The 13,902-nt window shown below is 40.3% G+C and overlaps 1 protein-coding gene across 1 annotated transcript; it reads left to right on the top strand.

Moving 5' to 3' along the window:
- The first annotated feature begins 196 nt into the window (after positions 1 to 196).
- Positions 197 to 8,095, top strand: LOC112456429 (uncharacterized aarF domain-containing protein kinase 2-like). Its single transcript, XM_025018957.1, has 9 exons — positions 197 to 608; positions 3,059 to 3,291; positions 3,442 to 3,505; positions 4,408 to 4,516; positions 4,930 to 5,047; positions 5,632 to 5,853; positions 6,319 to 6,549; positions 7,066 to 7,182; positions 7,895 to 8,095. The coding sequence occupies exons 1-9, from the start codon at positions 197 to 199 to the stop codon at positions 8,093 to 8,095; spliced, it is 1,707 nt and encodes a 568-aa protein (XP_024874725.1).
- The last annotated feature ends 5,807 nt before the right edge of the window (positions 8,096 to 13,902 follow it).

The raw sequence follows: 13,902 nt of genomic DNA on the forward strand, positions 1-13,902 counted from the left end.
ACCATCCCCCACCACTAGAGTTTCCAGACCTGTATGTAAGACCGTGCGGAAAGGCAACGAGTTTCGCGTGAATTCGCGACATGGACGCGCGTGGGAACGGCGTCGCGGATTGCGAAACGTAAATTTACCTGTCCTGGAACGACGATCGAAAATTACGAATCAAAAAATGAATTATTGAAAATTGGCGGATGTGGCGATGTCGCTGCGCCTGAATCTCGCGCGACTGTTTGCGAGCCTTCGTCGTCGCAGTGACGACGTCGCACGATGGCGATTGCGTTATCGTCCTCGAGGATGTCGCTTTCACCCACCGCCCGTGACACGCTGCGCCAACGAAAATCCTAACCAGTGGACCAACCGCAATTTCGCCTCGACCGCGTTGTCCCGTAACCCTCGCGCGAAGATCCGCGAGCCACAAACGGTGGGGCCCATCGACGATGAGGAGAAGGAAGAAGAGAAGCAAAAGGGTGGTTTTCTCGCGGACGCGCGAGAGACGGTACTCGTGTTAGCGAGGATCGCGATTGTGACCTCGGTTATCACCACCCTGCTCGCCGCGTATCTGATAACGCGTTTCACCTATACGAATTCCTTTCCCATCATCCTGCGAAAAGGTATAATCCAGTAAGCAAAATGTTAACAATATGCTAGCAGATTGTCAATAGATTCGAGTAGAACATAGCGGCAGTTTGGCATCAACCATGCGTCTGCGGTTGAACTGGTATTCTGCCAGCAGAATTCGTCGACATAATCTGATAGCACATTGCTACTATTGCTAGCAGAAATTGAATAGAATTTACCATTTCGTCGCCGTTCCAATGGAATACATCATTTAAACAGTTACAATAAAACAATATGTCCCGCAGTCGTCAATCTTCGTCCAATCTGCCGTCAATCGCAACAGATTCTTTTAACAGAGTAATTTTCCCTGACGTTCTGTTGACAAAATTTGTGCGGATACTTTGCAAAATCTGTGTTCAATATATTTGATATGTTATGTTACATCTTGTGTCCACAGCGTATCAGAATAACGTACTTGAAAATACCAGTCATAGTATAATATTTTCTTTTTATTATGTAGTACTTTGATCTTATCCAAATTTTATCTTACAAGGGGAGGCTGCGGACTTGGGGTTACCAAATTGAAAAAGAATTTTATATAGTACAGTACTCTATATACCAGAAGATTACTTGAGCAAAGGGCTAGGGCAGTAAGGTTATAATTTGAATATAAAAATTATTTTCAGTTTCGTGCGTAAGTTAAAAAAAAATTGCCTTTTAAAAGTGCAAATTTAAAAGAGAAAACGAAATTGTTGATTACATAAACTTTATTTTACACAAATTAACATTTATTGCATAAAAAAATTTAAAAAAATTGCGAGAGACAGGAATTGAACTCGGGTTGACAGCGTAGTAGTCGTGCGCTTACATTTTTTTCCTCGGAAATGGTTGAGCGTTGCGCCCTATACCTTTGCTCAAGTACTCTTCTGGTAGAGCACTATACTATATAAAAACGTTTTTCAATTCGGTGACCCCCAAGTTCGCGGCCTCCCCTTGTTAGTTTCATCTTCAAGCATCTGAATTGCAAAAAGAAATAATTTTTTGTTATAATTTAAAAAATATATACTACACGTACGCGCCCCTACCGAATGATAAGTGGCAACCCGGCAGCTATCACTTATTGTTAGTCAGTCACGCCACCGGGGAGCGTAACTTTGGCTGATGGCAGAGAACGAAACGTAATAGGTTCTTACGTCTATCGTAATCGTAGACGTAAAGCAAGGCAGAGAAAACCGTATACGTATATGTAAATCGTGAAAAGCAATCGTGGAGATGCGTGTGTATTTACATATTCTTTTACATTGCAAAAAATTCAAAAGTTGCAACGTAACAATTTTATTAATGATATAATAAGACATAAAACTTCCAATTTGAATTTTTTGCAATGTATGAATATTATTCCTTCTTTTTCTTGTTCTTCTAATATTACATATCTTTCCATTCGTCCCTCTTTTATTTCGAATTTCCTTCACAAAGATTACATCGAAGTTACCAACCTGGTGAAAAAATGTCTTAGGAATTTTTTATATTATTAATTCGAATTTCTTTTTGAAAATTTTTACGACTTTTTTAGAATGTTTAGAATCTTTTTGATTTTTTAATACAAATTGGAACGGTTTTCTTAGACAAAATAATAATAAAATATTTCAGATTTTTCCCGCCAACACATGTAAAAATCTAAATCAATATATAAAAAAAAATCTGCGCAATTTATCAAAAATTTTCATACATACCTACAGATACTGAAATATTTCGAAACTTCTCATGCAATTATTTCTGAAAGTATTTGAGAAATTTGACATATTTTTCAGAATTTTTCATAAATCTAAAATATGAGAACATCTGCTTAGAAACTTTCTGAGAAAATATAAGTAATTTTTTATCAAGCCACTTTGTGAGGACGTTGGATGCGCTAGTAGGTCCCTTCGTATGACGACTTCGTGTAGAACTTAGATCTAAAAATAAGAAAAAGAGATTTTTTATCTTTGTGAGATGTACATACAATCGGCATTAATAAAATGCCTTTCACCTGAAGTTAGTCGCGTTCGGATCAAATAATAACTGAACACAATTGATCAAACAATAGATCTACTACATTTTTGGTTGAACCAAAAGTCATAATGCACAAATAGCTAGACGCGATGTGTTCAGTTATTATCTGACCCGAACGCGACTAACTTCAGGTGAAAGGCATTATTGACGTGAAGTGTACACACGTACCCCACAAAAAGAGCAAAACTTTTTTTACACGGAGTCATCGTCATTGACGAAGAGACCTACACTATGCGCATCCTGGTTACCACAATAAATCATTTATAATTATTCGTAATAATGTTATATATAACATATAATCGTCAATCGTCGACGTTAAGACCTTTATTTTAAATTTAAAAAAATGAAAAAATCTCTGCGCCGTTCGGAACGAGGTGATCAGCAGAGTTTCACTCATGAAAGAAAATCTCGCAAAAGGCAATTCGAGCAAGGTAGCTGCATTCTTCCACAGGTATCGAATTTCTCGGGCCGATTTTCGTCAAGTTCGGCCAGTGGGTATCTACGCGGAGGGATATTTTCCCGCGAGACATCTGCGACACGCTCTCGCAGCTGCAACGAAACGTGACGCCACATTCTTGGCTGGACACGGAGCGTCTGCTCGAGGAGACGTACGGCCCTTCCTGGCGGGACTTATTCGTGAGATTCGAGGACGAGGGACTGATCGGCTCGGGATGTTGCGCGCAGGTATGCAGCCCGATAGGATATAGGCCCCGACTGGAGAATAAGATTCGCGTGCGACAAGCGTACGCGAATCGGACACGCAGTGTCCAATATGCGACGAGATGAATGTTATTCGCGCGGCTATACATCGCCCAAAAATGTGTCGATGCGCAGGTGTACAAAGCGTGGATCGATCTGAGTGCGACGCGGGATTCTCGGACGTCGCGTTTCGTGGAAAGTAAGCTAGAAAGCGTTTTCACTTCTCCTCTCTGCGTAACATCGCCGCGATAGAAATCGCGCGGGTGCGATTTAGCGAAAGCCTTCGTTATCGTTTCCACTTGGAACGATGAAGCGTTCACGCGGCAGACATTTGGGCCTGTCCGGGTGGATTTGCATACTTAGCCGCGTCAAGTATACGCGCAGAGAAATCAAACCGATCGCAGGCCTAAAATGAACAACTCGATATATTGTCGAGATGTTTCTAAATAGTTGCGAATTTCCTATCTCATGCGAGAAAAGATACATTCGCACGTATAGAAATGATCAAAATAAAGTAATAAATAAATTATTATGCAATTATTCGGTTTTCAAAAATTATAATTTTGTTAAAAGTTACGAGTAATAAAATTTCTTAAAAAAAAAAAAAAAATTTAATGTAATTAAAATCCAGGAAAAGCTCATTTAGAAGAAAAACATCGATCAAAAAGATAATCAATCACAAAAGGAATAAAAGAAATATTACATTAATTTAGTAATGAAAAAAGGAACGTGAAGATAATATATATAAGTTTTGCTCTGTGATATTTCGCAATTATACCCACTCTCTTAAATTTATTCGAACTAAGTGGCAGGGTCAACTTGTTAACACGTTGACTGCCAAGCAATATTTGGAAAAGAGTCTCCGACGCCAATTTGAGTTAGGTATGTTAAATTATTCAAAACCCAAAAATATAATATATAAAAATAATAAATATTTATGTCAATAGACGTGTTAATAAATGTGTAATAAGACAATGAATAGGTTTAATACTAAAGCAATGGACCAAATCGTCAAATACGAGTTAACTCGCATTTGACAGTCAACGTGTTAATAACTGTAGATGACGAATGAGATAAGACTAATTGTATCAATTATTTCAGACAGAGCTCTCGATGAAAGTGATGAATTCGCGCCTGCCAGTCCGCGTGCCAGGAAATTGCAAACCGTAGCGGTAAAAGTGTTGCATCCCGGAATCAAAGGCCAACTCAAGTACCCTCTTTGAGATATCGCGCAGATAATTCTTAGTAGTCTTTCCCGGCAACGTATTGAATCGCGTTGCCGATAAAAGCCGCGTGGCACGACGAACCGCGGATGTGTATACTCGCGTTGCAAGTACCGGGTGTCTCGCCGCTACCGTGATGCCAATGTTTCAATTTTTCTTCGACGAAAACGTCGAATTTCGAGTTTATGTATCTTCCTAACTAAGTCGTTAGAAAGTACAAAATCTGCTTGTGTAACGTTATTAATTCACGAGAGAGACACATCTTATTTTCAATTATCAGATGTTCAGGAACTCTCGATTGGCCTGGACGTTTTCGTCAAACGTAAATTCAATTAATTCGAAAAATCTGCTACGAAACGTTGACTCAAATATATATTTCCTCTATATATATTTTCTTCAGAAAGGACATCGCGATAATGCGCGGTCTTTCCAAGTGCGCCACGCACTTCATTCCGAAATTGCGTTGGCTCAGTCTCACGGATTGCATCGACGAATTCGCGCGCATAATGGAAGATCAAGTAATTTCCCACGAAGTACCTTCACATTCACTCTGCGTAATCCGAGAGAAATCTCGTTATAACGAGCCAAGTCGGGCTTCTTTGATTGGGATTGAGATTTGTTGGAGCCGGCATAACTCTGGCGAGTTTCTGAGATAAAGTCAATAAGAAACAGAGAGTTGCTTTACTCGTTATCATGAAAACGAGAGATAATCCAGACAGTAAAAGCTATGGCACATAGAAAAACTTAAGAAGAAACAGTTTCCTTCCTCATTTTCATGAAAACGAGAGATAATCCAGACAGTAAAAGCTATGGCACATAGAAAAACTTAAGCAGTAAGACTTTCAGTAAGTTTTTTTATGTGCCAGGGCCTTAACTCAACCTCTGAGTAATCTGTAGTTCAGAAGCAGTGAGCGAGAACGCGGTAGTTTACATTCAACTAATATACGTTTCTACCAATGCAGATTAACTTTGATTTTTAACTTACCTTTTACTTTTTTCTAATTTTAAGAACTAGAAAAAAATGAAAAGTAAGTAAACCGCAATTAAAGTTAATCTACATTGGTGGAAATGGACATAAATCGTGCAATTGATTTTTGCAAAGATTGACATGCGACTGGAAGCCTCCAATCTCGCGAGATTTTCGGCAAACTTCTCGAAGAGGGATGACATCGTATTCCCGCATCCTTACACGCACCTGACCCATCGCGGGATACTCGTCGAGAGTTTCCACGAGGGTTCACCCATATCCGATTACCTCAAACACGACGACGCTGGTTTACAACGGAGACTCGCCAGGATCGGAATCGCGACGGTTCTTAAAATGGTCAATATAACTCGGGCGATTCCCAATTATTATTATCATTGCTATTAACGTCTGTTGATGCGCGTTAAAATTCTCCGCTTTTGAAAGGATCAATGTTGAAATTTGAACGAGATCTGATCGCAAAGCTTTATAGAAGACTGATTCGATTTCTCGTAGTCCTATTACATATAGAAAAACAAGAAGTGTCAAATCAAAACTTATATACTCGTACATACGCAACAATATATAATCTTATAAGAATTTTGACTTTTTATTTCAACTTTCTTTTCTTGATTTTGTCACTATATAAGTTTGTATTTCATTCAAGCAAGTTTTCTTCGTTCGACGCAATAAATCTCATTTTCAAGATTGTAGATTGTTGCGTATATAAATATGCATATATAAGTCTTGATTTGACACTTATTTTTTTCTGTATGTAGATCTTTCGATCGAAAACGATAACGTGTGAACGCCGTTTGACCGTAGATATTTAAGGATAACTTCATCCATTGTGACCTGCACCCGGGCAACATTCTAGTCGAAAAAGCGGTCGTCCCGAAGGCGAGCCTGTTCAATACCTTTCGGCGGGTCATTACCCCCGATTACGTGGCGCACGACCCACGCCTGATCATCCTGGACTGCGGCCTAGTGGTATCTTTGAATGATCGCTGCCGACAAAATCTCCGAGACGTTTTTTACTCGGTGCTAATGGGAAACGTAAGTCCGGCGAGATAACGTTCACTTTTTATTGACATGTGCTCTTTGCTCGAGCTTTCTTAACGGGGAACTTAAGTCGGAGGAACACGTTTAATCTTTCTCCTCTTTTTTCCTTCGTTACCGAAGCATGCTTTTCTTCGGTATTTTAATATGGGGTCCAAAGGCGAGATGTCTATTTTTAATCAAAGCACATCTTTTCCGGTATCCAGTATTCTCCGGAGCAAGGGGATCATATCGTTGTAAAATACATGATAAAATATTTATGATATGCGAGAGTAATCGGCTATACTTACGCGTCGATCTGTAGAGAAAGACAGAAAGACAATTCAATTCAAACTTGAGCGCAATTGCATTCTTTGCAACGCTTTTTTAAAACTTCCTTTCTCTCGCGCATTCGTCGCTTTTTATTTTCCTTACTGTTTTACACGCATACCGTCTCGTTCACCTCGGTGATTATTTTTTACTACATTTCTCGACCGAGCGCGGTTGAAGTTTTACGTGCAAAATCTGACGTAGGGCGAAATGGCGGCGCAATATATCCTGGAGCATAGCTCGCACATGACCCCCGATCCGGACGGATTCAAGTGTTCGATGAAGAACATCGTCAAGTCTCACCTTTGTAATCCGTTTAACGTTAGTAACAGGAGGTATTCCCTTTAAAGTCCGAGAGATCGCTGAAGCGACGTATCGTTTTTCGCCGATCCTTATTTACCACGTCGTCGCTCGATCGAAATTGTACTTGGGAACTGTTATTAATTTTTTAGACTTGTCTGCGTTGATTTGCATTGCTTCTCGGAATCGATCTCCCGTTTTTATTTATTTATTTTTTTTATTTAAACGACCGTGCACGTAAAACATTACACGAGGTACAGTCTGTGTTTCAGTTATGTCGAATCATCGTAGCGCGGAATAATAATAATAATAGCCACAACATGAATGCAAGTGATTATATAGCGGGTGCTGTCGGATACGCTATTTAAGATCGCGCGGATTGAATCAGGATCAATCGGCCTCCGAGAAACGCACTCGTGTGAAAAACGATATACCTGTGGCGCGCAATAACGAAGCGCGTATCGCGAATATTAACACGCGCGAGGGGTGGACGAACCAGTTTTTAATACCGGTATCGTAACGCCGATAATGGATAATCGCGAATTATTGCGATTCTAAAGATAGGCGTCACCATAGACGGGAAAAATCCGAGTCCATCGCGAAGGAATTGCGCGGCCGTCGAAAGAGCGTCGTCGACAGCGATCTGCCGGGACACGCCTTCCCGCGTGTAATTTTTCCTGTTTAAAGAAGTAATTACTAGACGCACACGCGGCCGTCCCGGGTATCCGTGCAGGTAAACGTAAGTACCGTTGTGTCGGAATTATTTGCCGCGATGGTCCGTCACCGAGTCAAGCAGGACGGATCCTTCAGCAGCGTGATTCTCAGCATGCTGGTGATCGAGGGCCTCGGCCGCTGCCTGGATCCCGACGTCGATATCTTCGCGGAGCTCCTGCCCTACATCTTCAGCAGCGCTGTACCACGAGTAAAGACCTAGACAGCACTCGTGTCCAAGACATCTTTAAGACGTTTTATTTTCCAATTTTGGATATGGCGCTGTCCGGGGAGATTCTCAACAGAAGTGAACTCTCCTAATGTAATTTCTCTGGAATATTCTTTTATTGTAGCTCACATAATAAAACAATTGTTCATACGTAATTGTGAAAGGTCCGTTACGCGTTCTTTTCGTTTCGTAACGTTAGGCACTGAATAAATATCTACTCGTGTGTTGCGTAGTTAAATCGAGGAGAATAAGGTACGATTCCGGAACGGGTGGAACCTCGGGCGAATTCCAGGCTTTAATAACGCCGGCGGTCAGACGATTCGCGAAGAGAGGAAGAAGAGAAAGACGAAGGGATGGGAGAGGGAGGGGAAACGGAGAGAGGATTCCCATTTTTTAAACGAACCATCGCGCCGTGTAATCGCATCCGACAGAATTCCGGCGAGTGACCAGTTGTGCGTGATCGCTTCCTGGTTGGTCGGCCAGGTCTCTTTGGCGCGGCGCGGCGCGGCGCAGCATACACGTGCACGCATGCACGCGCGTACACCTGTGTCCGTTCCCTCCTTACGCCGCGCGTAAGGTACGTGAATTGTGTGCGTGGATTTACCGCTCGGTGGATGGGAGCCGGACTATTAAACGAAAAGTTGAACCTCTTCCTTTCTTTCTTTTTTTCCTCTCCTTTCACAAAAACCGCAAGTGATTTATGTAGTTCCGCGTACGTCGCACGCGGCTGCTTCGTGTCGATATACCTGGGGACTCCTTAAAGAACTGTTGACCCCGTGTATATCGGCAAAATATCGATATCGTCCCACGCTCGATTCGTACGCGTCAGTAGTTATTTAGCAGATAACAGAGTTAAATCTCTTTATATACGGGAATAAAAAAATAGATTTTATCTTCTCTATTTTTTATTCTTTTTTATTTTATACTTTATTTTTATTCATGTTATTTTTATTCTCCAGCGTTCTTGATTTTATACTTCATTTTTTATTCATTTATTCTCCGCTGTTTCTTCATCTTGTATATACTTATTTTTTATTCGAAGGCTGAGGGCAAAAACTTTATTAAACCGCGATTACGAGATATGGGTGTAATCACTTGTTATTTTTAGAATCTTGGCTCTCTGATAAATTATATTTTTAGATATATCCCATAATTATGCTTGATAAAGAGATATAGATAATCTATATCTGTACCTTAGAGAAAGAATAGTATCTCCATTATTATGAATTTAGAAAAAAACAAGGAAAATTGTATATTTTTTTTAGATATAAAATAAAAGTACCAACTTGATTTATTGAGTTTTTAATAATGTAATTTAACCGGCATGGTTAACAGAGTACAACTGTCAATAACACACGGTATCTGACCAAAATTAAGGTACTATAGAAATGTTTAATATGACTTTTTCTAAACATTGTATCTTAATAGGAACTAATAAGAGAGATAGGATCATAACGATATACAATCAATTAGAATCAAAAGCCATGGTTTTTAATTCTAACAATTACTGTGTTTTAAGTCCGACAAATAATCGGCGCGCAGTTTGTTGGAAAAATTATATGTAAGACATATATGTATACAGTAACTAATATAAGGCTGTCAAAGACCTAAGCTTGATCGCATGGCTTTTGATTCTAATTAATAGGAACTAGTAATAAAAGACATAAGACCCTTTACAATTTAAACTTCTAGTAGGTATATTGAAAAATGTACACTAAAAAAAAATTTGTTAATCCGAAAAAATATTTAGTCTGATAACTAAAATGTTTAGTTGAACGTATCGGACTAAAAATTTTTTTGGATTAACAATTTTTTTCAGTGTATTAACTCCGTTTTGCCAAATAGACGCGATTCTTTATCTCTAAGGTACGGATATATATATAATATAAAGAAAATTCTTAAAATTCTAAAGATTTATTTATTGGATGTGTTCAAGATTATTCTTTTTTAATGTTTGATGTCAAATACGAAATGTCGGATAATCTTGTTTATTCTTTCTTTTTCGAAAATGTGACGATAGAAAAATGCGTCGCCACTCACACGCTTGCAGACGGGTAATTAAAATTCCAAGCAACATGGTACGAGAAATTAAATGTGATTCGTCGCGACAGAGCAGAAGGCCAAGCCAGAAGGTCAAATTCAGATTTTGGTCCGATTAGTTGCGCGATCGTCTTTAAGAAATAAACCTATCGCTTTTAGCGTGTGGTCCAGCTTTCTATCTCTCTTTCACACGTTGCTCGTTTTCAAATCCCGAACCTATACGTCGTTTTTCATAAACGAAATAGGTTTCCTTTCGCCCTGTGGGACTCGAAACGCGACGTGATAATTAGACGCGGTTAAGCAACACACACGGGACCAACTTCAAGAACCAGTTTTTTTTTTTTTTTTTAAGCAACAGCCCGCCTTTTCAGACAGACATCACAGCACAGACGTCCCATGTCCAGCATGTCCTACGCAGCGGAATATAATTTTGAGAAAAAGAATATTCGCTAAATGTATCTTCAACAATTTTGGAATGTCTTCTCTCGATCATTATTACTCGGAATATTCGCGTGAAATCGCGTCAGGAATTCAGGATATCGCGAATGATATCTACTATCTAGCGTTTGCTGCCACCAAGCATTATGACAGTTTTTGATATCCCCATGGAACGTCTGCAGAATATCGCGTGTCACACGGGAGATTTTCGCGGGGATAGTCTTCGGGCTTCGCCGCGAAGACTTTTTCGGGACGCCGAATTGTGAACGGCCAAGTCACGTTTCCGTTGCTTCACGTGAGACACGCACGCCTGGCCCTGTCGTGGTTTATTTATGTGTGCGCGATTATTTCGCGCCGTAGGAACAGATGTTTGCGCATATACAGGGTGTGCTGGACCTACCGAGTTTCTTCTTGAAGCTGCCGCATGCAGTAACGGAAAAAATTGTGATTATTTCAATTTTGTCAATAATTACAGAATAATTAATTAATATTTATATTTAACACATAATTATTGTAACTACATTGCGTATTAAAATAATCATTAATTAAAGCTTCCAAAATTCAAATAAAACCAGCTCGTAAATTGTAGCAGTCACTTTGTATGAGAAGGAGTATTATTTTACATATTTGTTACATTCACAAGAATCACAGGATGATAGCTATTTAACACATCAATAAGTATTTAACGTTGCAGCGTTGGTCCTAAACGCCGGCGCGGCGTTAATTCCAGTTTATTTTTCTCTCAAGAATGACAGAAAATTTAGAGTTATTCAATATTTACTAGAGGAATAATACACAGAATACGCATTGTCCCATAAGTCTCGCAAACTATAATTTATAACAGAAATAATATTCTCAGCTACAGCTGTCACGTTAGAACCGGTCGATCCAAAGAACATTCGATACTTCTTCATCTTTCTTCATCTACTCCGTAAGGGATTCCCCTGTTCTTAGGCACGCTTAGAGCTAAAAATATCAGAGTGCTTGTTAAAGCTACTGGTCTGTAAAAATTCACCCAACTCATTGTACAAGTACTTTTTGAAACGCATGACGCATTCTTTTTCCAGTAAGTAGCCTTATTAATTGCGCAAGTTAACGGTACAATGCTCATAAATTAGCATTTGCGTTGAGAAATAATTTTTGCGCATCGCTCGTCTTTTGAACGCGCATTCTTAATTTCCGACACTAATTGTAAGCCTTAGGACCAGATTCACTTGTCGTGAGTGTCAAAGAGAAATTCACCAGGTAATATTTAGCGGATAACAAATTGAAAAAAGAGGGCATTAACGGGAAGGCAGGGGGTTAATTAAATCCGCAATTGCAAAACTTCCCCGGTCGGTTGGGTCGAATTGACGTTTAAAAAGGAGGTCGCATTAGATCGTAGAAAACGATTGTGTCGCTTATTAATATCGCTGGTCATTTTGCGTTCTGCGGCACATTTTTGTACCTACTTATGGAAACTTAGCTCCGGCCAGACATACGCAATCGGAGAAACACGACTGACGCGCGTTTCACGCTTCGAGATTAAAGCCAATGCGCGCCTGTCGTTAATATTCAGACTGGAACGCTCGGATTCGGTGTCGAATATGCTGTAAGATGCTGTAAAAATATAAACTTCGATCTCGTCGATTCGCTTGTAGAAAATAAGGATACCTATTGTCCATTTCTATCAATGTAGATTAACTTTAATCTCAGTTACTCTTTATCTTTTAATTCTTACATCTTTTAATTCTTGTTAGAATTAGAAAAAGATAAAAAGTAAGTTAAACCGAGATTAAAGTTAATCTACATTGATAGATATGACGATCGAAAATAAACGCTTGACAATTACGCGTCCAAAGCGCATTTGATATTAAATTATTGACTACATGTTACAGTTGGAGCTATATTAATAAAGCTTAATATTAATAATGAGAAAGGAGTTGTTTCAAGGAAGAAATAATCTATGAAAAGAAAATATTAAAATTCGATGTCTCCGAATAGATTTTTAAGGAAACAAAGACGCGATCGGAAGAGCAGGATAGGCTCTGGATTTTACGTCATATCGGTACGCGATGGATCTTTGGCTCCAGCGGCTCTATGGTATTTTTTTCGTGCGTATACACTTCCTTGTATATCACACCGTATCTTCCGCGGGTCAGGTCTATGCCGTCTCGACGCTCGCTTTTACTTCGTTTTACTCCGTTCGAATAGAAACGAGTTCCAATCGACGTCTCATTCCACGTGTTCACGCCCTCTTATGTATGCGATAGAGCTACATCATTTCCCCCTGACCCGGTCTAGCCCGTTCTATGCGGCCGTCCGTTCCACTCCGGACAGCGCGGTCTCCAACCCATTACGAGAGACGATGAACAAATATTTAACCCTTAAATGGAAAGAGATCGTCCTTTCGGCCGCCGAATAGCCGTAGATTCTCGAGAAATCTCGGTAGAAATAATTACATTTTCCAATAAAAGCACTTCGGGGGTCCCGGGGAGCGCAAGGGGCCAAAATTACCGGTTTTCGACGTATTTGTGGGACAAGCTTCCCTTATCGTTTCGTATATTTTTATATTCCGTTCGACGTTAATTACGCTATGAATATTAATCCGCTGATTATAAAATTCATTTTGCGACTGCCCGAAGGATGCGGAGGCCCCTCCGTCTTAGGTTTTTACACCCGTCACCCGATCACCCGTCTCCTCTTCTTCCCGAATTATTGAGTTTATTCGCCGCTACCAGTATTTACCGGTCACTTCCAGTTTTTAGAACATTTAGATAAGCCGCGCCTGTGCAGGTCTATTTTCCGCTTGGCGACTAGAAGACAGTTTGCTCTAATCTCTCGCTCCGGTTTCCAGGTCTTACTCCGATCTTTTCCGATCTCGCTCTCAGTCTCCCTATAGTCGGAGTTGTTTACGCCCTTCGTGGGGACGACGCCGGTTGTTCGATCCGGTTGACGGCCGTTACGCATGACCGCGCAAATTCACCGCGAGACGGCGGGATCGATTTGCGCAAATTAGATGCCGTCTCGCGCGTCCGTGACTTCTCACTCAAGCACGCGTGTGCGGTGTTCTCCGATTTGACTTGAGAGAGACGATTCTCGCGCGCGTTTCGCGGAACGGTTGACTCGCTCCGTGGCCGACAAATTCATTCGCGGATTATCTGCAGATCTGTAAACGCCTCCGTCTCCAGGATATTATGTCTGTTCTACTTCTCGCACAGTTCATTTTTTTTCTCTTTTTCTCTCCAACGTGAAAAAAAGAGGAAAAATGAACTGTGCAAGAAGTTCAGCTAAAAAGAACAGGCCTATAATCTATCCTAGGTTCCGTATGAAACACCTATTTG

Source organism: Temnothorax curvispinosus, unplaced genomic scaffold (assembly GCF_003070985.1).
Source record: "Temnothorax curvispinosus isolate PA1 unplaced genomic scaffold, ASM307098v1 QBEX01006828.1, whole genome shotgun sequence".
In the NCBI taxonomy this organism is placed as follows: Eukaryota; Metazoa; Arthropoda; class Insecta; order Hymenoptera; family Formicidae; genus Temnothorax; species Temnothorax curvispinosus.

Bases quoted from the DNA above. Each gene is read 5' to 3' on its own strand.
- LOC112456429 (XM_025018957.1), top strand. From the start codon at position 197: ATGTCGCTGCGCCTGAATCTCGCGCGACTGTTTGCGAGCCTTCGTCGT. The intron at 609-3,058 runs GTATAATCCAGT...ATTCTTCCACAG, and splicing joins TCCCATCATCCTGCGAAAAG to GTATCGAATTTCTCGGGCCG. The intron at 5,048-5,631 runs GTAATTTCCCAC...ATTTTTGCAAAG, and splicing joins CGCGCATAATGGAAGATCAA to ATTGACATGCGACTGGAAGC.